We start from the raw sequence: 26,616 nt of genomic DNA, 5'->3' as shown, positions 1-26,616 counted from the left end.
CGAATCTTCCTCCTTCTCAGACCTCAAGGCCTGAAAAGACCTTACCACATCAGAATGCCTGATGGACACCCTACCTCATTTTGGAACATCACATCCTGTCCCATGATTCCTGGAATACCGCTCAGCGAAACAAGCATTCACTTGTCACTCCTGTCAGCCACTTTGATTCTTCTGTCATCTCTGGCATACCCACCAGGTGGGAAACCAGTATCAGTTTTGGATACTAGCTGGCCATATTTAGGAAAACAGATTGCCTGAAGGCTTTGCAACCTCAGTCCCCAAGGCAGAACGGCATGTTAAGTGTTCACAGAGAGTTTCACAAACAAAATGAGACTGCTCTATCGCCATTCTTCATGAATGTTTCTGATCCCCAACACCCCCAGGGAATCAACCATCTTCTATGATGGTATTAGAAAGCCAGTCAAAGAGGACTAAGCTAATGTTGCCAACTTCATAGCCTTATGATCCAGAATGACCAATGACTGAAAGACATGATTGCTGCCTTGTATTTTAATATCTAGAATGCTCCTTCTAATTCATCTCAAAAAACCACTCCAACCCTCTAGTAAGAAGGTAAACTGGAGAGGGATCTTGTAACTAGGTGAATGCTGGGTCACATGGGCTTGACGTCTTAGGACCTGATTCATTTCCAATTGTCTGAGAGGGTCCAAAAACCCTTATATATGGCTCTCCATTCCAAGCCTTGATACAGGTCAGTTTTTCTAGATCTGATTATGCTTCCAGGTTACCTGGTTTCACCGCCCTGAACCCTCCGGGGGAGGGCGGTATATAAATCTAATAACTTATAAACAATAATGTTCTCCCCAGCCCCTGTTGCAGGTACCTGTTGTTACCATCAACTGTGCAACCACCGAAAGGATGAAGTCAGTTGGTTGTTCCATATCTCTTGCAACCAAAACCTTCCTAATGGGACAGACAAAATACTGTAATGGTCCCACATCACAACTGTCCCAAATGAGATTGCTCCAAAACAGCTGATCATGGATATTAGAAGAGATAGTTGAAGAGCCCCTTATGGGCTCTGCCAGGGTCTGAATGTGAATGTCATAAGACAGGGATAGGTCTGAGTCCCAATGCAACAAATGATTTGTCTCCAGACTAGGACCCCTGGTATGGATAAGCATATGAAGCTGCTTTCTACTAAATTAAATCCTTGGTTCATCATGGTCAGTACTGTCTACCCAGAATGGTAGAGGATCTCCAGGATCTCAGGCCTCTGACATCACTTACTGCCTGTCCTTTAAATGGACATGCTGGGGATTGAACCTTGGACCTTCTGCTTGCCAAGCAGGTGCTCTACCACTGAGCTATGCCCTTAGATAGCACTGCAAAGGCCTTGATAGCTAGGGAAGTTGCCCCATGTGACATCTTCATTATGGTCCCATTCTTTTTAATCTAGAGGGCCCTCAAAATCATTCTTTCATCCTAGGAAGGATGGTTTCTGATATAATGTAACCATTGAAGCATCCCTTGAAGGAACCTACAGGTCTCTGGAGTCAACATCCAGAACTTTAGCAGTTGTTCCTGAGGAAGAGTTAAGGCTTTGCCTGGTTCTCTCGGCTCAAGAACCTTTATAAAAATTCACATAAGGAAGAGCCTGATAAATGTTAGATCAGCTTAAAAAACCTCTGGTGTCTAATTTCCCCCATGATGTTGTGACTTGTTTAGCTAGCAATTGGTGCAGCCGCCCGTTTTAGAGAAGTTTGGCTACCTTCTCTGGCCACTTTCCTTCTCCTTGAATAGGATCCTGAGCCTTCAGGGGTCAGGCAGACATGGAGTCCCTGTTCACCTGTGTGGGGCAAAAGGACCTCCTCATTGTCACCCTATCCAGTTGCCTGGGATCAAGTCATGAAGGAGAGAAATTGGCCTCTCTCCCATCACTATTCCCTTGGACTCGCAAGTAGACCTGGGTTGCCTAGCGAGTCTGGGTCCAACTGTGAGAGCCTCATTTTCCAAACATGAGGAGTTGACTGAGCATGGGAGGGGAACATCCCAGAGTTTGGATTTACCCTCCTGTAAAACCTTTAAGAAGGCTTGGTGTGACAAAAAATAAAGGTTGGGGAGGGCAGGCAGAATCAGTATGGATGCCATTTCGGAAGTCCTGCACTTTGCTTTGCTCCCTTCTCAAAGAGCCAGCTGGACTCACACTCATAGCTGGTGCATTCTTATTAAACAGAGATAACTCATCCCCTGCGGGGACAGCCCATACATAAAGGGGGTGGGAGTGGTTAGCAGCCATCTGTCAGTTTCTCCTTTCTTGTTATTCTTTTGTTGATGGTGGGAGGGGCCCCATTCCTGACCACTAGATGCCTGATCACATTGTGGGTCCCCCCCCCACAAAATAGAGCCAGATGACACCCAGGTAAACTTCCACTATGTCTTGGCCCATTAGTTGTGCCACAGTAGGAAGCTAGTAAGAACAGATTGTGTGGCAGCCATTTTGAAACTCCCACTTCTCCTGACCTAATCTCCAAAATGGCACCTGAGACAGTGGAGTTGGCCCAAAAAAGCCAGAGCCCACTCCAGATCCCCTTTCAAGGTTTACAGTATCTGGATGAAGTGGTCTCCAAATGGTGCCTGGGGCGCAGAGTCTACCCAAAAAGGCCAGAGACCCTCTTGATCCCCTATTCCATTCTAGCCCTTTGATTTTCCATCCTCCAGCACAAAATCCTTTATCAGTGTGGATTCCGATGGAAATGACAACAGACGATTGACCGTAGGTTAATTAAATCAATCCACTACAGCTAGTATGATGTAATCATAAAAAGCAGCAGACTCTAATCTAGAGCACCAGGTTTGGTTCCCCACTCCTCCACGTGAGCAGCAGACTCTTATCTGATGAACTGGCTTTGTTTTCCCACTCCACATGAAGCCTGCTGGGTGACCTTGGGCTAGTCACAGCTTTCTCAGAACTCTCTAGCCCTACCTCACAAGGTGCCTGTTGTGGGAAGATGAAGGGATTCTGATTGAAAGTCACTTTGAGTCTCCTTAAGGTAGAGAAAAGCAGGGTATAAAACGAAGTCTTTGTAATCCAAACCTGGTATTTATACTAAAGCACAGTTTCTAGAATCACTTGAGTGCAAACAAAAAATGTTAGTGACTATCAAGTAGGTTTTATGAGGTTTGCTCTTTATAGTTCTTTTCATGGGGGCTTTCAAACAACTCTGAGCAAAGTCAGGCTTACACACTAACTTACAATTGTACAGACAAATATACGATAACATTCTGGATCAATCCCTCTTCCTTGCAGTGAATGCTAGTTCCCTCTCTTATTTTCTGTGTTTTCAGGAACAAACAAAAAAATTCACCAAAATAGTAAGAAATAGTACTTTAATACAAATTATACATAAAATCTACATTTTAAAATGCTAACATTTCTCAGAACATCTGATACTTTTATAAAATCTTCAGCTCCTTCACCATATTAAATACATTTGTAACAATGCCATGTTCAGCTGAAAAAAAAAAACCAAACACATATTGCACATTATAGTGATAAATTAAATATGGATTATATGGATTGGCAAGTTATCCAAGCAGTATTTTAGACTTGGTCATAACACTAAGTTTTGCAATAGAACAATTTGGCCACTTTTCATGAACTAGAACGGCATTTTACAAGTCAGCAATGGGAGAAAAACTGGGACAGAAACTCAGAAGCTTTGTAGTTTAAAATTAGATCAAATTTAATTACCCTAGGACCCGATTCATTAACACATCTTAGCTGCTATTTATGCTAATAACATATATCCAATGATTCTGGCACATATTAGTACCCATATTCTCTGACAGTGGCTTCAACAGAAAGGAGAGCACTCTACCACCTTAGAATAATCACTTCTAACAAATCAAAGTTGAAATGGCTGGATGAACACCATGGAAATGGATGCGCTACTTCTAACAGAAGCATGCCTGTTCTAATAGTGCTCTTAAGTCAAAATTCAGAACTCTGATAGTGTGACTAGTAAAAGCTCTTTAGCGTCTTTCAAGATCAGCATCTCAAAATATATTGCTTGGCAAAACAAGCCAAAGTGCAAATCACTGTGCGGACACTCACAATTTTAACAGGCACAATCTTTGCTGAGTGATGTCGTATGACATGCCACCTCAACTGAAGAGGATTTTTAACACTCAGACAACACTCACGTGGATATGTTAGGAACATTTCATATCCAGCAGGACCCCCTACACAACTGAAGACAACATATATGGCTTACAACAAGAATTACAACCATTTCGATTAAATTTAGTCTGTATTTTGCTTCCCTTTGAAGGCATGAAGCTCACAGGCAGGCGTGGAGAACCACAAAACGAATTGCAAACCCACAGGAAGTTGAAAAGTGCATTTTATCTTCGCACTCCATAGGCCAAACTATTTTTGAAACTGAGGAATTTTTTTTTTGTTTTAAAAAATAAAACTATACATTAATACCATTAAGCTCTTTGTACAACCATTTTCCATGTGGAAAAACCTCACACCACTGTTTTCAAGTAATCAGCTTTTTTGCTTTATAACATTCCCCCTCCCATCCCCCTGCAAAAATAAAAAAAAACCCTTTTCTGCCAGGGATTCTATCTTTAGCTTTCTAGACTAGTAAACACGCCTACCCCCATCTGCAAGAAGTCCATTCAGGCATATGACCGGCTTTCTCCTCACACTTTTGAAGCATTACAAGATGACACATTTGCCTGGTTTCAAAATTAGCAGTTAAGCTTAAGGTTAATTTCAGAGGATAATGAAAGCACGGGCTCATTTCTACAGGATGTTGTACTTTAAGAGATTCTTTCCCTTCAAAAACAGCAATGCTGTAAAATAAAAAAGACAATGGATTCAAACCAAAATATTCTATGCAAACACAAGTCTTCTTTAAGATCCCTGAGATTCACTTGTTTGACATAGAGGTTAGGCAAGCCATAATTATTTCTGTGCTAAGCATCATACACTTTACTTGCAACGTAAGCAGTACACGTTCCATCACGAAACAGGTTGGATTAGGTAATAAAACTGATATTTATACACTCTTGTTTGGAATCTGATCTATGTTTTATGTGTTTCCCTCTAAGAGGAAAAGTCCTATGTATTTAAATCTGGATTTTTATTTGATCAAAAAACTAAAACCATGTTTCAATTTACTTAGAAAAGCATCCTGAAAAGATTCAATGTTCAGGTACCCTTTGGATGTGCTTAGATTGTACTCTGTGTCTTAGTGAAAAAAAGGAGATACTACTTTCCATCCTCCTATAATTGGAGAGGGGGGTGGGGGAGATAAAAAATTGGGATGGGGAAGTGAAGCTTGACTTGGGGTATAACAAGTAAGGCCACACACTAGAGCCTTTTTGGTTTTTAATTCAAGGGGCTTCAATGATGCATCTTTAGAAGATGACAGAACATTCTTGTCTCAAAATTTCAAAAGGAATCAAAGAACCAAGACATCTTTGAAAATCAACTCCTATCCACCTGCTCTGCTTACAAGAATACTTCTTACAGACGCAGGAAAAGCATTCATCAATAAATACTTAATTGTATACATGTGGAAGATAGCAAGTACAATCCTCAAAGAGTACTCGGCATGTTAAGAGTTGATAATATTCCAGCATAAATTGCTCCAAAAACAATTTCTTTTGATAATTAAGAGCTAAACCTCTTTGTTTCCCATTAAGAAGGCACGAGCTCCAAAAGCTTGCATATTATAACTACAAGGAATGTACATTTCAGATTATGCATTAATTAAGGTAGATATCCCAGAGAGGCACAAAGCAGGTGGTGACTATGAAGAACATTATGAAGAATTCTTCAAATAAGCGATGTAAGATGGTAAGATTAGAGATATTTGAGTGGCTTTGTGCATTTCACTTACTAGAAGGCACCTTTTTTATATTACTGGTTTCAGAAGCTAGTAAACTCCATACACCCCTGAATGTGCAATTCAAAATTAAAAACACTGTTTTCAACATCCACCCAGATGTTAGTCCTGAACACGGTGATGTAATACCTCAGTTTGCATTACTGCATTACATTTCAATTATGCAATTATCTCCAAGAAGAAATTTTGAGTAGACCAGAACCTATGGATATCCCTTCTACCTGAGCAATAATTAATATTGTTTATTGCTAATGAAAATTATCTAATCAAGCTTGGTGAGAGAAGACTGCACATTCCTTTGCTTCCCACTCTAACATATGTAAAAATTTAAGTTTTCTCCAAATGTATCCGCATAGATTAAACATTAAAAATGTGGTTGCAAAACAGCATTTCTGGCACAGCCCACTTGTTGTTTGTTGGTTTCTTTGTTTTATCCAAAGCAGGATTCATCAATCACGAAAGAAGAGAAATTTTACAAGAACGTCATTGTATGTGCCACTCTATGCTGTACTGTAGTTAGGACAAACGTGCTCAGCAGCAGACATCTCTCCAACATAAACCAAAACCCTTCAACACAATGAACGACTACTTGAGTTCCTATGTCCATTACAAGCTGCATAGCTCAAGAGGAACATCGGCTTCAGAGGCTGTCTTGCAATCTTTAGTGTCACTCCATGTGAACAATCTTCAGATCAAGCCCACCATCTGATCAATCTGTCTCATATAAATACTCTTTAATGGCAGCAGATATCTCCTCTCATCTGGAACTCTGTTGCACTGTAAACAGGACAAAAAAGTTTTTAACAACTGGAATTACTAATTGGCCACATTCAGGACTCCCATACTATTGGTAAAGAAGTCTGTGCACTAGGACTACAGCTGTTTCTAGTTACACACAAAAATGTAATGCAAAATGAAGAAACACTGGTATTGCTTCCAGCAACTTGCCACAAAAGGGGTCTGCCCTAGACAGAGAGATGAAATGGAATGCATTTATCTTCAAGAATGGTTGTTACACACTAAACAGTCAGAATAGCTTAGTGTTTACAAGTGCCAGACTGTACCCTGTTCAGAATAAAGATGACAGGAGATTTGTGAATTCATCTGCCATTTCCTGGACCATCTTTGTTCTAGAATGCTCTGCTTGGATCCTAGTGTCTTAAGGACAGAACTAGGTAGGCACTAGGACCCAAGTGAAGCATACTATAACAAATGAATTTACAAATCTCCTGTCAGCATTATGTTGAACAGGGTATAGTATCTGGAAGACCCAAGTTGGGATCCCCACTTGGGCCATGGAAGCTCACTGGGTGATGTTAGCCAATACACTCGCTTAGCCTAACCAACCTCACAAGATTGTTTTGAGGATAAAATGGCTGTCCCTAATTATCAAAAATTCAAAGGAGACACTCCCATAAGATGAACTAGGGATACGCACACAAATAGCACATGACTTTTGTTAAAATCTGCATGAGCTGATCAAGTTAGACTACTCTGTCTGAATACTAAGCAAAGTACTCTGCCACACCTCAATATATAAACACCATATATTACATTGCTTTTATATACTCACATTAGAAATGGAATTGTTTGCTCTCAGTTCACTACGCTTTATCTTTTCAGCTTTCTTTTCCTCTTCAGGAAAGGTATCTTGCCATAATGAAACACGGAGACGTTTATCCAGAGACACAATGTGTCCTTCTGTTGTAAACATGAATCTATTTCCTGATTTGTGAACAGGATTTTCTTCATCAAACAGCTAGCAGAAAAGATTTTATATGTTGTTAATATAACTTCAAGCTTGGAACAACGTATTTTACAAGAAGACTGGACTAATAGATTTGTTCAGTTGTTATACAGCAAGTAGTAGATTCTTCTACAACATGAAGGTACATTCACACACACAATAATGACACATACTTCAAAACGCAAAAATATCTTGGTCAATAGATTTCACACTGCCAATATGCTATATATACATTATATTATAATATTGTTATAAAAATATTAATAATGACCATTAATTGCTGTTATTTGGTTTTAACAGTTGTGATGAGCATAACTGTTTAATATGTAAACAGACCCTTGATTAACTGAGTAAAATGTAAACAAATTGACTCTTGAGTAAAATGTAAACATACCAAATATAAGTATTTACATGTCTCACTAAGAAAAAAACTCTCCATCCGATCCTCTTTGGATTTTTCTATGACATGGTGCAGGGTAGCATAGCCACATCTGAAAGGCAAATTGAATATTTTTAACATTGCTTGCTTAGCCTCAATCACCACTAAAGATAGCACAAGAGCCCAATAAACTGATATTTGTTTTGCACATATCACCACTACTGTTAGATTGAGCTTTACAGCTGCTTATCAATTCTGTCTGAGTACACAATATCAAAACAAAAGACCCAGAAGCAAATAACCTTATATTTTTTTGGGGGGGGGGGGCACCCTTCCAATTGGACCCCCCCTTCTTTGGGCTGCTTGTCTTTAATTTCAAAACAGAGACCAACAGGCAAATAAAAATTGTTCATAAGCCCAATAGACAAAGTATTCCTTAAATTAATTCAGAAGAAGCCATAACTGCTCAATGATTAATTTGGAACAATTAAAGTAATAAAACTTATTTCACAAGCAGCTGAGCCCTTTTGGGATAGGGCGGTATAAAAATCTAACTAATAAATAAAATAAATAAATAAAATACACCATTTGCTACAAATTCAATAAACATATTGCCAATGTCAAAGGAAGAGCTTGACAACTAACTTTGCCTTTGTGTATTTCTCCAGGCTCTGAAGAATATCCATTCCTACATGAAGATAAAAAGGATTCTTTGTGGCCTAAGTAAAGAAAGGAAATAAATTTAAAGACAATGGGTAATACCTTTATATAAAGGCCAGATAATGAGAAACTATAAACCTAAATGCTTTCCTCAGGTCTACAAAGGACAACTTCTTAAAATAATCTGGTTTCAAGTGACTAGAACATAAGAACATAAGAACAAGCCAGCTGGATCAGACCAAAGTCCATCTAGTCCAGCTCTCCAGTGGCCCACCAGGTGCCTTTGGGAGCTCACTAGGTAAGCCATGAGAGCAACCAGCCTTCTCTTTTCCATATTGAACATTCCCAAGTCCCTCAGCCTTTTCTCATAGGGCTTGGTTACCAGCCCCATGAATATCTTCCTCAAGAGTTCCAGAGAAATTTTAAATACCTGATAAAGAAGGTAAGTAGATTCCACTAACTCTGGCCTTAGTGGATAAAAAAGGACATCTGGTGCCTGTAACTGCCAGTTGTACCTCTCTGGAAGAGCTCCATATCGTTTCCATATGGCGTAATAAAATGCATGCAGGCAAATAGCATCTTCCACGTCACCTATTAAAACCTGGAAAGAAGCAACAACAGCAAAATCGTACATATAAAATATTTAAATACAGACAAAGAAAACTCACTTTAAGGCTACCAGTTTCTTTCCTCTACATCAGTGATTTCAGAAAAGACCACACCATCATTAACAACTGTGGAGCAGCAACTTTTTCCAGTACAGGACTTTATGGTTTACTTATGAACACGAACTAGTGGGCGGGAGGGGTAGGCTTGCCAGCTCCATATTGGGAAACTCCTGGAGATTTGGGGGTGCCACCTAGGGAGGACAGGGACTTCAGAGAGGTGCAATGCCACAAATCCACCCTCCAAAGCATTTATTTTCTCCAGGGGAACTGATTCTGGAGTCTGGAGATGAGCTGTAATTCTGGGAGATCCTCAGTTATTGAAACACATCACTTACACATCCTTGAGGAAGAAACCCCATGGCCTGATATGAAACACAAAAAAGCAAGCCACCTTTGCATGAGAGATTACCTTCCTGCTACTGTTGCCACTCAGCCAAGTAACTTCCCTAAAATTTCAAGCAATGCTGAGCAGCTGTCCAGTAACTTCTCAAGTGTTCCAAGAATCATCATGATTCTCTCTTCCTCTACTGGAAGTGGAGATGAATCATACCACCATAACAAGTAGTTTAACTAGTGCTCCATTCACTGGCTAGGTTATTCAAAAGCAACCTGTGATTCAATCCTGGGTATGAACCGTTCCAACAGATGCTAGTTCTGCAGTAAAGACCAACAAGACACCTTTTCTAATTTGAGAAGTAGAATCTCTTACAAGACGCCTAAAAAGTTTAATGTTTTCTGTACTTTTCACCATACTATCAATACCTGAAGTCCAGGGAAAAATGCCTGAAGAGAATCAATCCAGGTGTTCATCAGCTGCCCGCTGAACATGTTTACATTAACGTAGAGAGGTGGGTCCCCTTCGCCTTCGTTACAGGCTTCCCTTCTAAAAAAGAACAAGGTTATATTCATAATTTGGATCAGGGAAAGGTGGCTTAGATCTCATGCAGCATCTCTGCTGACAGAAGGATTTCCACCAAAGTAGGACAATGTCTTCATTCCCCCCCCGCCCCCACCTTCTTGTGCTACCAAAGTGTTTTCCCAGCGAAACAGCTTTTTGAGGAAGTATTTGGGGAGAGGGTAAAACAGAAAAAAGGGAGTTGTGCTTCATTGACAGAAATCATTTCATTAGCAGAAACACTCTGAAAGACCCATACAAAATCTTCACCCATGGAATAGCCATCATACAAACATTGTCTGCTCTTATAAACAGCTTCTGTAACCAACCCAAAAGCTGCTTTTATCTTGAAAAAAAATACCAAACACGCTTAAAATTTCAAGCCCCAAACCAAGCGGAGGGTGGTTCAAATGATCACTACATTAATACATCTACACAAGGTTTGGGGAAGGTATCAATGTAATGTGGAAGCCTGAAACAAGTAGGTGCTAATTTATTCAACGGTAAATGCTCATTCACAGCTTCTACAAGAAATCCAGAGGATGATACAGAGCAAGACACAAAACCAGAAAAATGATATTATGTTTCAAGAAGAAGCCTCAGAATCTATTTCGCATAGCTAGATTCGTGCTAAATCTAGGAGCAGCAGTGGCATAGTGGTTAAGAGCAGGTGTACTATAATCTGGAGGAACCAGGTTTGATTCCCCGCTCTGCTGCCTGAGCTGTGGAGGCTTATCTGGGGAATTCAGATTAGCCTGTACACTCCAACACATGCCAGCTGGGTGACTTCGGGCTAGTCACAAGTCTACGGAGCTCTCTCAGCCCCACCTTCCTCACAGGGTGTTTGTTGTGAGGGGGGAAGGGAAAGGATTTTGTAAACCCCTTTGAGTCTCCTATAGGAGAGAAAGGGGGGATATAAATCCAACTCTTCTTCTTCTAAATGAACACAAAAAAACTGCACATACCCTCGCCTTAAGTGGTTCTGAATGCTCCGATAAGCATCATTGAACATGTCTAAATCTTCCTTTTCTCCAAAGAGGATGTAGGACTTCAAAAGGTATTCATAGAAGGAGTCTAGTCCTGCTCCCAAGCCACTCTGTTTACCAACCCAATGGCCAGTTTGAATATTCACAACATTACCTTTAAAGTAAACACAAATATGAAAAACAGTTCATGATATATTAGCCAAGGCAATGTTTAACAAAGTATACAAATATCCAAATTGTATCAAAGCACTGGGGTTGCTGATTCCCACTCCACCCTCAATTCCCCTGTCCCCCGGTTGCAGCATTTTGGGATGGGTGACTTGGTTTTTGAATCATTACTGTTCACTTTATCTCTGATTTTTAATTGTGAAACTGCATGGCACAGAAATGTTACAAAATAAATGCAAAAGGAAGAAAAAAAGGAATTCTTCATCTTCACACAAACCCTGCTAAAATTATAATTTATTATACTGAAAAACTATCACTGTGGGAAAAAATAAAACTCACCTATGGTACTGTGTTTTGGACCTAGCATAAATGAGATGGACTGACCCAATAAAGTAAACCACGGGCCCTCAGTTTGTAAGATCTGAGAAAGGCTGTTAATGATAGGACATTTTGGAGGTTGTTAATTCTTAGTTTTGCCATAAGCCAAGAGCAACTTGACAGCATTTGATGTAATGTATTTTTGTTTGAGTAAATTTAATGCTTCAAAAACATTTGACCAAATGTTTCTGAATAAGTCAAAGGAACAACTCTACATTTAATATGTTTAAACCAGCCAAAGAAAGCATCTTCCCAAAAATGCATAAACGGTCTTCACCACCACCCATGCAGAATGAAGTAATTGCTTTTCATGGCTCCTCACTCAACTTCCTACAGAAGCTACTTCGGAGGGTCTGGACTTTCAGGAAGAAAGTGCAATGTGGGACAGAGAGCAACAACTGAAGGAAGCACAGACCCACCCAAAAATGCTTTCTACGTGTGCAAGGGCAGTAAGGATACAACCCTATGCTTTTTAAGTGACTACACCAAGAGATCTAACATGCAAAAAACCTATAAACAGTGAGTGGCATATGTGAAAACATTTATTTCCTCTATGTTTTTAGCTGAAAGACATACATATAAGATCATTTCTGTCCTATGTAGTTGGCTTACAATTTTTTTTGTGTGTAACAATATTGAAAACTGAGCACAAGGGAATTCCTTTGCTTGCAACAAATTGTTCTCATAGAGTACTACTGTGCTGGTGAGAGTCTTATTTTTTAATGTATTGACAACACTTCTATGCTGCTTTTCCAGCTAAACAGTGTTGTTACCAACAGGAAAATAGGAAAAAATATTTTCCTGAGCCTGTACACTGGCTAAGGATCAGAGCAAAGAGACCAGTGTGGTCCAGAAGCCTCCATAAGGCTTGGAAAGGACATATGTATATGATTGTGCCAATGTTTTATATGGTTTCCTTCTTGTTTTTATCCCTTTTAAGGTTTAATGTAAGCCCCCTCAGTGTTGGATTCATTATTTGCCCAATGTTTAGGATTATACTTTAGCTAGGTTCTCCAGTTGATTTAAGGTTTTGTTACTATTAATTTAGGATACTCTTGCTTATATGTGTATGTGCTTGTACTGTATTGGAGGTCCTTTAAGTTTTTCTCTAATGTTTACGTTTAGAAATGTTATTTTAGATATCTGTATCTGTGGGAAAAAGCAGCAGCTTGTACCAGCTGATATTAAGGGCCAAGGAAGCTAGCCTTGAATTCAGTTTGGGCCAACACCCGGTAGATCTCTTTAGCGAAAACAAAGACCCCTTTGGATTTACAAATTGAATCTGATGATGGTACCCCAGCCGTTGAAGGACGTGCCAAGATTGCCATTGGGCCATTTGAACTTTCTTTTGTTGCGGGACTGAGGCGCGGGAGCCTCAGGACATAACTCAAGGAAGCAGCCCATCTGATAACCAGATTCCTGGGTGCGTTAAACAGCCTCACCCAGTTTTATGAATGGACCCACTCCGCTCTCCATTTCAGCACTATCGTAAAGTCATTCCAAGAGGAAGAGCAGCTTGACAGCGAGATCTCATGGTCCCATTCACAAAGTTGTAATTGTACCTTTTCTTTTATGGGTTGATGTTTCCTTATTGTTGCAAGGTAAGGAACCTGCCCCCTTGCCCCTTTTGATGTGTGTGTATAAAAGTTCTAGCGCTTGGCTACGAAAGCACGATTTCCCTGCCCGAGCTGTAGCAACCACTTCCAAATAAAATACTTTGCTTTTGAAGAACACCGGCTTCCTGCGCTTCACTACATTGCCTGAGCTGAAATCATTAATGTTACCCGAGCAGCAGCGGTAACAAAGTCTCTAAGACAGACCAATTCTTAATTTAATAGAGGGTTTAATATGAACAGAGAGCACTATGACACAATCAAAACTTACTAGCTTACCTCATCACACACTTTTAAGAGCAGCTTTCTTCAAAAGATGCACCCATTGGGTGACCAGTATAATCAGACAGTAAACACAGGACCATTCATAGAGACGCACTGTGTAGTTAGGTCACAGTGACAGGGGAGAAAGTACTGCAGTATCTTTTCTACCTTTCCTTTCTGCCAGCAACCCCCAACACTCCAAACAGCTGCTGTGAAATGTGGGAACTTCACAGACAAAATGCCAATGAGGGCTACTTTGAGAAGGGGAGAAATCAATCCATTTTCTCTGTCCATCAATGGAGCCTCTTCTACCAGAAGAGCAAAGCCTGCCAGTTTTACTGCAGTCCCCTTATGCCCAGTGACATTTGGTCAACACTCATATGCTTGCCTCATCACTTTTCAAGAATCTCAGGACTGCAGGGGAAGACAAAAAAATATTTGCAACCCAGAATGCCATGGTACACACAGATCATAGGATCCAATTAACAGGATTTACAAGATTTGTCGCACTGGAAATATAAATTTAAAACTTTATATTCTCTTTTCAATGGAGAGAAACATAAATCATAAGGTCCTGCAAGAGCACTAATTAAATGAATTGGGTTTCTTGCTTTTAGAACCGAAGCTGTAAGAAATGTGAGGATTACCATGTAATCTTTTATGATATACAGTACCACTGTCGATACAACTATAATGTATAATGTATTGTTATACTCTTACAGGAAGACATGTGTTCTTAATGACTGAATAAATGACGGGCAACGATGGAAGACCTCCAGAAACAAATCAAATACCTAATAATCCAGTGTCATTGCTCCTTAGATTCCAGAGTGCTTTCACAGCTCGGCGGGCCACCCACTCAAAAGTGGAATCTCCAAGAAGCCGGCTAAGAATTCCAAATTCCACCAACAAAGAGCCCGCTCCTGCAGTGCAGGTCTCATTATTGCTGCCAGATGGAACACCTGTTCTTAAATTTACCTGAAAAGGAAGAGTTTCATTTTTGAACTGAATACTGCTGCACTCTGTGTCCCTCAAAGTCACAATTCCACCCTTTTTATAATGATTGCATGTGATTACAAAAAGGTGACTCAAACGTTTCAGTGCTCTGTTCTAAAATTGCATCATATCCCACAAGGAAAAAGTCTTGTAAATATCCAGCCAGAAGGCCAGTTAAGACATGGGGAGACATGTCTACAAAACAGCACAGTGAAACAACAACAGTGACAAATTAGTAGGTAACCCAGTGTGCCCATTATTACAGAAGCTACTTTCCAAAAGCGATCCTTGTTAGCACAGAGACATTTTCAGATGCTGTGGCTTTATGACAAAAAAAATAGACATGGATGTGCCAGGTCAGTGATACACTGAACTGAAAAATATTCTAAACTAATCTCTCCGAAGCAGACTCTCACGTTTAGATAATTTATGCAGCACTTAAGACTGCAAGTGAAATATATAATGTTACAGAAAATGATCAGTGCAAAAACATTTCACACATAAGTTGACTTTCACAATACACCTACCCGAGGATAAGGAATTCCAGTTTTGGTGTTCTCAAAAGCAGGTAAAAGCCTCACTGCTAGGTCATGTGCCATATTTAGCAGCTCATTATCATAGCCTTTTATAGTCATATCACCAAAAGGCTGTTTGGAATCTGTTATTATTATGTGGGCTGAAAGCAAACTTCCCAAAACCCTAGGAGAGAAAAGTTTGAAAGAAATAGAAAATTTGCTGCTTTTGTCACTAGAAGGCATGTGTGTTCATAGTAGAAAAAAACTCAGATGTTAACACTAACATTATAATCCATATTAATATCAGTTAGCCAGGAAATAAATAAATAAAAATGCACAATCTAACTTAGCTTATTTATTTTTCCATACATTTAGTAAATGCATTTTAAAAGCATACCATGGTAATTCTGTGCCCCAATAACAACACATTTACCAACTATTTCAATAGAACTTCATTCTTTTGCAGAGGTTACTAGGTAACATCAGTTTCATGATCACTCCAGATAGCATTACTTGCAGTATTTGTTAATAATACCATAGCAGATTGTTGTATTTATTACAACATTTATACCCTGCTTTACCTCTTGGATCACAATGATTCCAATATGTTTACAGTGACTAAGCTTTGGTTTTGACTTCATCTGCTTAGTCAACCAGGTGAATGAACATCTATATACTAATTGCAAAGTCGGCCCATCAGGGGACATTTAAATCCATAGACTGAAATGGTGAACAGGCAAGACAGATCTTTCTATGTCCAAAAAATGGCCAGATTCACAGAAAAATGTGTAAGCTCACTGGGTGATCTGGGGGCAGTCTCATACTTTAAGCTTAACCTATCCCATCAGGCTGTGGAGTTAAAAAAGAGCAGAGGATAATAATGTACGCCGCTTTGGTCCCCACAGTGGAGAAAGGTGGAGTATAAATGAAGTAAATAAAGCCAAAGGTGATAGTCAGAAAGAGGGAAGGTTGGTGAATGGCTGAGGAGAGAAAGAGAAGAAGATACTGAGGTTGCCAGGGAAGGGAAAGAAGAAACAGTGTGGTGAGGGGGATACAGGGGAAAGTGAAATGCCCTCCACCAGTCCTTGAGGATTCCTTAGAATGCAACTGGGCCTGGCCCAGTGACCAGCACACACAAGTGGACAATAGCTTTCCTTGGTAGAGGCTGCTTGGGGAAGGAGAGAGAAAACTTTCAGCTGTATGGTTTAAACACTCAAAACGATGTAAGCAGTGCCTGTGGCTTCACAAAATTAATGTGTTCAGAGATCATTGATAGTGGTAGCCAACCTAAGGCCTGTAGCAGTGCGGAGGGTGAGAGAGTGGTCTTTCTCCTGGAATGCTGCCTTGGCAGACCTGGCAAAACAGTGCCTTGAAAGGAGTCTGTGTCAGAAACTCCATATTGGGACTGTGTCTGGCAAGAATGTTTCAAGGACCCCCCCCCCCTTCCTGCAACTTAATACCTGGCACATACTCAGAAAATAACATTTGAATATGAACAGCACAACCTGAATGAAGCCAGTTCTCTTTTGTCTATATTTGTTAAACTTTCCTATGACTCATCCCCTTGTGACCATCTTAAATTGTAATGGCCATTAAGGGTCGTTACCTGTTTTGTTCAACAGCAGGCAAAACCTATTAAGATGAAAGAACCCATTTCATGAAAGTCTGGCTAGATCCAACACTGTCTCCAATCACTTATAAAATAAATAAGCAGTAAAAACAAACAACTGGTTGGGCAGTTATGGGCTTTATCTTTAAACTGTGAAAGTCATCTTGAGAAGCATTAGCAAAAAGCTTTTGGTATCAATTTCTGATAGGTAGTAGTGCTCCTATATTCCAGTATCATTTTTTTACTCAAAATCTGCTCTGGCTACAGGTGTCAGTTTCAAAGCTCCTATTTTAACTACAGTTCCATAAATGACTGCTTAGTGGTGATACGGTATTTTCATGCTAGTATTACATAATTTTTTCTTAAAACCACAAAGCAGAGAGTGGGTAGAGAATGAAAAAAAAAATATTCCTGTAGGGCAGCGATGACGAACCTTTTCGAGACGGAGTGCCCAAATTGCAACCCAAAACCCACTTATTTATCACAAAGTGCCAACATGGTAATTTAACCTGAATACTGAGGTTTTCATTTAGAAAAACAATTGGCTCCAAGGCATGTGTTACTCAGGAGTAAGCTTGGTGGTAGTCGATGGCTTTGCTTTGAAGCAACCGTGCAACTCTTCCAACGGGTGAATCACGACCCCAGGAGGGTTTACTCAGAAGCAAGCCCCATTGCCAGCAACCGAGCTTACTCCCTGGTAAAGGATCATGCTTTAGTTTAACAGCGCTTATCAGGGTTACCTACACTACTTCCCCAAAACTAGGTCTTGGGTTTAATGCTAATAATCCAGCCCAGCGACCCAGGCCAGCCTAGAGGTGGGGGGGAGGGGGTGACGCCGTTTGCACTGTTTGCCCATTGTGCTTAGTATTCTCCTTTTCAATCTCTATATTTTATCTTGGTGAACTTAGAAGTTTTATTATTGTTTTATTACACTAATGACAATACCAATTATGCTGTTTAAACAATACACATTATTTTCCAGTTTCTTCAAGGCACAGAATTATTGCTCAGTACTCTGGTAAGATTTTAGTAGAACCTACCGGATTGTTGCTTCAAAGACTTGCACAGTTGAATCGGTGTCAAACGAAACTGTTTCTATCACTAATTTTACAGCTTTTCGGAACTCTGAAGAATTTCCCATCACCTTTGAGACAGAAAATGAGTATCAAACAAAAGTTCAGGTTTCAGACTACAAAATATGTTAACTATTACACATTCAATCACTAATATAGAACATTACTAAGTATCTTATAGAACTATTTCTATTTCAGTGCTTTCTAAAAGTCTACCTCTTTACAAAATGCCAAGCTTTTTTAATGCAAAAAGCATTTAACAGGGTCTAAGACTGAAATTATTTAAATAGAACAGCAGAATTTTCAATGCAAATAACTCCAAGTACGTGTATTGTACAAGCCTGCCAAGTATTAAAAATTAGTTCCAGGAATACAAATTGGTAACTACATAAAGACACCTTCTACAAAAAAACCTACATCACTATCCATAATAGAAACACACAGACTAAGATCACTACTAATACTGACACAAAAGGGAAATATAGGTTACAGGGATACATGAAATGATATTGGGGCATTTCACTAGAAATAGAATTATAAAGATCACAGCAACAATTTTAACACTTTACATTCTAACTGGGCTGCAGTATCAAATAATTTTAAGTTATACTCAACTTTTCTTACCAGGCTAATACCACTTCAACTGTGACTCCATCCTATATAGCTTATGCCAACAACCCTTTACTTGCTCGTTGCTGATCATATTTACAGATGCCACAGACCTTGATGCTCCCTTAATTCTCTCACTGCTTCCAAGTATCTCTAAAGCCCGACACACCATCCACCCCCACATCAATCCTGAAGAAAGACCCCTTTGCACTGTCTGTAGTAAACAGAGAATTTGGGAAAGAGGATGGGTCCCTTACTTTGCCTGCTCCTGGACACCCAGAAAACATTAAAGGATTACTAAATGTTTTTGGTATTTGCTGATGACCAGTTTTGCAGACCCCAGAAGACATAAGGAAGCAAGAATACTGGATTTCTACCAAAACTCTTCTTCTTCCCAGAGATTTTTGGAACGATATCAAAGATACCTCCATCATAATTAATTATCCTCTTAATAATGGCAACCACAGATAATATTGAACATTTCTGTTCTTTCTGCCAGTAATTAAAAACATTTTGAACTCACTGCTAGGGTATCCAATGCATCAATCAGAGTAAGCGAGTAGTTTCCCAGGACATCATTGATATTCAGATTTGAACTGAAACAAATTTGGTTAGATGTTAGAACTATCAAGTTTTCTGTCTGATTAATCCAAATACAAAATCTATAAATCATGTGGCCTGGTCCTATGCCTATTTAACTGGAAATAAATCCCCATAAAACAAGGAAACTTGTTCCCTGCACTAATAGCCACATAACTAAAATCCAGCAGTAATATAATAAAATCAGGTCACTGTCTGGATGTGCTTTCAGTTCAGCCACATGCAGTTACTTTCACACCAACAGATCTTAAGTGCAGCTACTTAGGTGTGGACATACTCATGGAAGCATGTTCAAAACTGGCTATAAGTGCCCTATGGTCAAACCACTGATCTTGATTCTAGAGAAAGGACTGGATACCACTGAAAATTTTGCTCGCTCTAAATACCTAAGAGTTACCATACAAGCAATGTACTCTGGGGGAACAAGTACTGGACTTTGAACTGGGAGGTTTACCATAAGCTGATTGGGAAATGTTCAGCAGATAAATTCATCCCACACATCCAATTTGCATGAGAATAAATGTGTTCCATTTCATGAAGCTGTTATAGAACGGCAGGCCAAAGCAATGAAGAACATTTTCCTAATTGATTACACAACTGCGTAACTCAGGATCAATAAATGATTACTTCTAAACACAGGCTGCTTTCACAACAAACTGAGACTGGACACTAACAAACCTTGTCACAAGTCCATCATCTTCATGCACAAAGCTTCTCCCAGAACCATGTGGCTTGATGAAGCTCCAGTTCACTATGACATTGAAGTTTAGTTCATGCAAATTAGGGTTCTAAATCTTAGTTTAAGCCCAGTTTAAAATGTTGGCTTGTGTGAAGTAAACTAGCTCTAGCTGGATGAATTCAGGGTAAGCTGGAGCTTGATCAAATGAGGAAGCTCTGAATCAATCTCTATGCATAAAAAGAGAACAAAGAGGAACCTACAAGCATAGCAACAAACTGTGTTCAGCTGCACCACCTTTAACAAAAGGTTGCAAAGAGACACTGTTTCCCCATATTTTCCAAAAATATAGTGTACACCCACAAGGTGAAATCCTTAACAGCCATAGATTGATACAACCAGACCTTAGCTTTCTGTTTTTACTGAGGATATTGTAACTGCTGCCGAGACAACTCACTATCCAAACTAAAAGGTTCTCTCCTTAGAAATAAGTTGCACTATAACAAAAAACAAACCCAGTTCTCTCTAGATGAGCGCTTCTTTTTTCTGAATGAATATGTCATTTGATCTGGGACTCACATTCCAAGTACTCTTACCAACTAGACTTCACCACACACCGGGAATCAGTATGGAAGCATTCACACAATTGCTCAATTTGACACTTTCATACAGGAAGGAAGACAGTACCAGTGCCAGCTCAGCCACTAAAGCACCAGAGAGTAAACAGTTCAAAACAAAACTGGTGGTGAAAGAAGACAGAAGCTGCTCTGCAGGAAAAGGTTATATAAAACAAGCATAGATGCAAAAACACTACAATCTATATACAAAACAACATAAAAGCCTGAAGATGCCAGCCACAGATGCAGGCGAAACGTTAGGAACAAAATCCACGAGACCACGGCCACACAGCCCGGAAAACCCTCCAGAACCAATAAAAGCCTAAACTTTGCTGCTAATCCTTTTATATAATCTGCTAATCCTTTTATACAAAATCATTAAGAATTCACAGGTTGAAGACAGCCACTTTCTAGTATGAACCACACTGAATTTAAGCTTGCTTCCCCTTATCAAGACAATAAAGTTTACAAAATAATCTTGACATGATAGCTCAGATTTATAACTGATCAAAACTGACATTCAGTGCTTAAAGAATCTCTGAAGTCTGAAAGCAGGCTACTTAAATGAGAGAATATTAAATATGCCGAACTATTTTCAGGAGAAAACTATTCGATTCTATAAAACATTAATTTACAGAAAGAACAGAGACTGTGGGAAAGAGATGACATGAAATACTACGCAAAAAACAAGTAAGACCCATAGATCTAAAATTATTTTAAAATGAACACTGATGTTTCAGTATATTGACACAAAAGCATTTCTGAACGCACAGAATTCAAATTCCCTCGTTCAAGCATCTTTCACAAGCAATTGACAAAATCTGAAGAGACTAGGTGAATACGTCTGTATATACAACTGTATCCAATGTAAAAATTTAGGCTCAAATTGCTCTGCCAGGCCTATTCCAGTAAAACTCTTTTCATAATAGTTAAAATTGATAAACTATTTGTTTTAATGTGCAAATAATTTTCAATGAAAACCCAAAAAGGGCAGCTCTTATTCTACATATACTACAATATTCTAACAAGAGAAGAAGAGGTGGTTTTTATACCCTGCTATTCTCTATCTCAAGGAGTCCAAAGCAAATCATAGACACCTTCTCTTCGCATCCCCACAACTGACACCTTGTGAGAGAGGTGGGGCTGAGAGAGTTCTGAGAGAACTGTGACTAGACCAGGGTCACCCAGTAGGCTTCATGTGGAGGAGTGTGAAATCAAACGCAGATCTCCAGATTAAAATCCACAACTCTTAACCACCACACAACACTGGCTAATATGCCAAGAATTTAATATTCCTAACATTGCAAGTAATGGGGGTGGGTGGTCTCTTGATCCACCCTGGAAGTTCTGAAAGCCAAAAAAATAAAAAGCCCAAACCTATTAGGCTTTGGCATCAGGTTATTCAGCTCTGCCAAACAGCCTGGTATTTTATAGTTTAAAAAATACAGCCAGAGTAATGTAGTGGTTAAGAGTAGATTAATCTGGAGAACTGGGTTTGATTCCCCTCTCCTACACATGAAGCCTACTGGGTGACCTTGGGCTAGCCCAGGGGTCTGCAACCTGCGGCTCCCCAGATGTTCATGTACTACAAATTCCATCAGCCCCTGCCAGCATGGCCAATTGTAGTCCATGAACATCTGGAGAGCCGCAGGTTGCAGACCCCTGGGCTAGTCACAGTTCTCTCAGAGCTCTCTCAGCCTTACCTACCACACAAGGTGCGTGTTGTGGGGAGAGAAAGGGAAAGGAGTTTGGAAGCTGCTTGGAGACCCCTGATGGTTGATAAAAGCAGATTATAAATCCAAACTTCTTATTTTATTACTTTATTAGTTTTGTGTGCTGCCCCTCCTCTAAATGGCTTTTTTCCTGGAACTTCTCTTCTAAATGACTTTTTTCAGAGTTTTTTTTTTTATTTTTTTGAGTTGGGGTTTATCCAAATGCTCAGGCTAATGCATGTCTCCAAGAGTGAATTCATAAATTTTGATGCTACTGTTACTTTCCCTCATATTCCAGGACTTTATTCAGTTTTTATTTCAAGGCTAAAGTCCCTACAATAAATTCTTTTGAAGAAATTAGTTATCTAATTTCACACATGACACTGGGGATCCACCACTGTCTCCCCAAACATGTATTTTTGCTTTGAAATGCAGATCCAGAGAGACAGTATATGGACCTAAGGAAGGGGGAGTCTTTTTCCCCCCAAGGCCATTTCCTTGGACTAGTGATATATTCTCCCAGGTCTTGGAAGGAGAGGAACGGAGGTAGATACCCACATTCCACTTGCACTTTCCCTTCATCCCACTGGTGAGGGGGCATTTCTAAATAGCGCCAAGATTAACACGTGACTCCCGGCATTGGGGGTCATTTCAATTTGCCCTGTTTTGTGCCTACTTTTGGCTGAAAAAAAAAAGATCAAATCACAGATCCACAATATCAAATGTGCTTTGTCAACTGGAAAAAAGGAGTTGAACATACAAATCTCGGTTATACCAGACTCCAATATTACCAGTTTGGACAACCAGGTGGTCTGTCCATGGGATTTCAGAAAGGTTTTTCTACGCTTTTACACATGATTCTACTAAATGATGCAAAGGATCTAAAGAAGCAAGCATGAACTCTACCACTGGACCTCTCTTACAACTGAAACTTCTCATATGTCAAGAATATAACATAAGTAGAGCCTCCGGATCAGAACAAGGGTCCACAGCCAATCAGTTGTCCAAGAAAAGCAAGCATGGCACAGAGCCTCCAAGCACTGGTATTCAGAAGTCTGATGCCTCTGTAGATGGAAGCTCACTTCAGTCACCATAGCTAGTAGCCACTGATGGACCACGAATCTTTTGAACCATCTTAAAGCTATCTCTACCCAGACTAACAGTTTATTTACCAGTAGAATAAATTGGTGTTATTTTGTCTGTTCTTTCTCCACAACTTCATAGGGTTCTAGGACTGTGGGGTAGGAAGAAAAAAGTTCTCTCTATCCACTTTCTCTACCTCATGCACAATTTAAAAAGCCTAGTCTATCATGTCTCACCTTAGCGTAACCATAACTTTATACAAGAGCATTACAATACTGGCTGCTCTTATGTTCAGTCCCTTTCCTAATAATTCCTAACATGGAATTTGCGTTTTCAGAGCTATCTGAGTTAGCCGCAGAAAATAAACACGGATGGACTAAAAACTAAAAAATTGTCAGTTACTAATGCTCACCTCTAAAAGCAGACAGCATGTGGCCAAAGTATTGTGAGCTTAATAGGAAACTTGAATGCTACATTGTATCAAACTACATACTCAAGAAGATGCATTTCAATCTATGCGCATTTGCTATCTAAACCAGAAATGCAGAATCCATTGGTTGTTTTCAAACCATCTTATGACATCCTTAGGACTAAAAGGAAGGATTTACACCTGAGGGATTCACGCACTGCAACCCCCTCCTGGGACAAATGAAGCAACACTTATGCAATTAACAACACATTTGAGGATTTTATTTTTAAGACTACAAAACAACCTGGATGGCCCAAGCTTAGCCCAATTTTGTCTGATGTCAGCTGCTAAGAAGGGCCATGCTTGGTTAGTACTTGGATGGGAGACCATCAAGGAAGTCCAGGGTAGCTACAGAGCCAGTCAATGGCAAGCCATTGTTTGTCTCTTGCCTTGAAAACCCTGAGGGGTCGCCCAAAATCAGTAACAACTTGTACTTTCCATTACCAAGTAACACATAAGATGAAACCAGCAGGGACAACACAGTGGGATCAAGCTAATCTGGACTTTATAATGTAAAACAAAATAGAATACAAAGAAACAGCCTTCACGAAGCCACTTGGCAAGAAGCAAAGTCTTTGCACTTTGAAAAGATTAATGCATATCAAGTAGAGGCAGGTACTGAGTAATTGTGGTGCAGCTGTATAGTTACATTTGCTCCTGCATTTAATCTAAGGCTGCTAGTAAACCAGAGAAAATCATGAAGCGGCAGTTACTCTGGTCTCCTACTCATGCTTCTCCAACCCTGACCTTTGCTCACAAGATTTTATGTTGTTCCAACTTCCCACCATGTCACTGTCCCAAGTATCTCCTCTTCTTACATCAGCCTCCTCACCCTCTCCTCACACTATACTGCACCCACAAAGCTAGGGTACTAAAAAAACATAAAAGACATGTGTCCACAGTGTTATGTGCATGCACATACATGCATGCAAATAGCAGACTGGTGAATCAGATGAGGGCTGTAAAGGACCAGGTTCAATTTCTCACCCTGAAGCATGGGTCACGGCGGTCTCAGTAATTCACTCAAAACTATTTGACAGGGTTGATGTAAGAATACAGTAAAGAAAAACATATGGTTGCCCACATATCCCTGCAGGAAGAACAGGCCCAAAAAGGTATACTATAAAAATGTGACACATCACCACCACCTCCAGGTCACTCTTAACCACGGGAGGGAGAGAAGAGCTAGCATAGTAATGGGGTGTCAGCGTCAGAATACAAACTGGGAGGCTCAGGTTCGAATCCCCACTCCGCCACGGACGCTCACCAGATGACCTTCGATCAGCAACTCCTGATACCTCACAAAGTTGTTGTTGTGAGGGTAAAACACACAGCAGGTAAGAACAATGTTGGAAGCAACTGAACGAATGGGAGCAATAAGGCGAGAGAGGGACGATCTAAGCCTTCCCCCAAAGGCTCTCTGCCCACCCCCCCGGCCCACTCACGGGTCGTCGCGATCGGGTCCTCGGCCGCGGCAATCGATGGGGTTGAGCTCGTCCTGGGGGAAGGCGTGCGCCATGTAGTTGTCGTAGCCGAAACCGAACATGCCCCTGGCGGCGTCGCGGAGCTGGGCGCGCAGCTGCGGGGGGAAGGCGCGGCTGTAGCGCTGTTCGTACTCGTCTTCGTCGCCGCCGCCGCTTCCATCTCTGCCCATGGAGGAGCCGCTATCGGCGCCCTCCCAGGCCCTGCCCAGGAAAGAGGCCCAGTGAGGAGCCGGGAAGCAGCGCCGGTTGGACACGGCGTCCCGGGCGGCGGGGCTGCTGCAGGTGAAGGCGCGCAGGCGCTGCTGGTAGAAGCCCACGCTGGGGCCGGCCAGCCACAGGAGCGCGTGCCCGGCCAGCCGCAGAGCCAGCAGCGCCAACACCAACGACCGCCATTGCATGGTCGGAGCAGCCGCAGGCAGCGCCTCCGCGCGCCCCTGGCTCGCGCATGCTTTGAGCGGAAGCTGCGCGGGAGACCAAGTCCGCGCGGGCCGGAGGAGGAGGAGGAGGGGCAGAGGGGAAACCTTCGGCCTCGTCTCGCCCCGCCCTCAGACTCTGCGGACTCCGCCCCCTCTTTCCTCCCGGGTCAAAACCATGACGCGCTGCCACGCGAAGGGACCGGGGCGACGGGATTCTTTGTGACACGTAAGAGAAGCCGAGTGTTTCTGATTGGTCTTCTCCGTCCATGCTTTGCATTGTCATTGGTGGCCGCGGAAGGTTCTCAGAAGGAATTGCTGTCGGATGAGGCAGGAGAGTGACGGACGGTCCTTTGATAGGTGGAACTGAGCGGGGTGTTCCGAGGGGCGTGGCAAACTGCGGTTGTCTGCCAGGAGCAGCGCAGCCAATCAGACGAAAGGATTTCAAGATGCCAAATTTAGGATATCGTGCTGGGCTTTTCATCGTGAAGGACTGCTGTCATTAGAGGAAGTGCTGGTGACTTTTGGCGCACATGAAGGATTATCTGCACGTCGATTTAATGGCATTTATTCCCTGCATGCTTAGAATTGGAGCCAAAAACTGAAATGGCGTTGCAATTTATAGTCTCTCTTACTTCAAAGCACGGTAAACTAATCCTCCAGGCCAAAATTCCTTGGGATTAGACACCTCAGAGCTTTGCTACTGGGTGGTTTCACGACCAGACGGCAAAGATTTTTTTTCTACATTAAAGAGAAAGACAGGATATGAAGGAATAAATCAGAGTTTAGGACTCATGCTTCAATCCAGTTGGCTGTATCATGGGCCCAGGAACAATTACTCTTTAAAAAAAAAACACCTTGTAAACAGGTCTTCTGTTGGAAAACTGTTCCTCTTTGGAACCAGAGCAATCAGAACATGAAATTAGGAAATACTTAAATATATTATGAAGTGTACGATATTGTGCACATTAGTAGCTTAATGATGAGAGGCTATTTAAAAATAAACCATGTTGCTTTTCAAAGCCCAACTCTAAAATGATGCAAGATTTTAGCAATCTGACTGTTGCTGAAATTTCAAACACATACTGGCGTTCTTTTGAATCTACAGCCCCACCTT

The 26,616-nt window shown here is 40.8% G+C and overlaps 1 protein-coding gene across 1 annotated transcript; it reads right to left on the bottom strand.

Annotated features, from left to right (window-relative positions):
• Positions 1 to 3,334: 3,334 nt before the first annotated feature.
• Positions 3,335 to 25,671, bottom strand: EDEM1 (ER degradation enhancing alpha-mannosidase like protein 1). Its single transcript, XM_048489920.1, has 12 exons — positions 25,048 to 25,671; positions 18,969 to 19,041; positions 17,804 to 17,907; positions 15,167 to 15,338; positions 14,438 to 14,621; positions 11,200 to 11,374; positions 10,102 to 10,222; positions 9,102 to 9,272; positions 8,657 to 8,730; positions 8,027 to 8,123; positions 7,459 to 7,644; positions 3,335 to 6,662 (listed from the first exon to the last, which is right to left on the bottom strand). The coding sequence occupies exons 1-12, from the start codon at positions 25,482 to 25,484 to the stop codon at positions 6,573 to 6,575; spliced, it is 1,884 nt and encodes a 627-aa protein (XP_048345877.1). The 5' UTR covers positions 25,485 to 25,671; the 3' UTR covers positions 3,335 to 6,572.
• Between the last annotated feature and the right edge of the window lie 945 nt (positions 25,672 to 26,616).

This window comes from Sphaerodactylus townsendi, linkage group LG03 (assembly GCF_021028975.2).
Source record: "Sphaerodactylus townsendi isolate TG3544 linkage group LG03, MPM_Stown_v2.3, whole genome shotgun sequence".
NCBI lineage: Eukaryota > Metazoa > Chordata > Lepidosauria > Squamata > Sphaerodactylidae > Sphaerodactylus > Sphaerodactylus townsendi.
This window is presented reverse-complemented; position numbering and strand designations above follow the sequence as displayed.

Excerpts from the sequence above, each read along its gene's own strand:
- EDEM1 (XM_048489920.1), bottom strand. The coding sequence starts at position 25,484 with ATGCAATGGCGGTCGTTGGTGTTGGCGCTGCTGGCTCTGCGGCTGGCC. Across the intron at positions 15,339-17,803 it reads GTCTTTGAAGCAACAATCCG|GGTTTTGGGAAGTTTGCTTT; the intron begins GTAGGTTCTACT and ends TTTCTCTCCTAG. Across the intron at positions 10,223-11,199 it reads CAGAACCACTTAAGGCGAGG|AAGGGAAGCCTGTAACGAAG; the intron begins GTATGTGCAGTT and ends GTTCTTTTTTAG.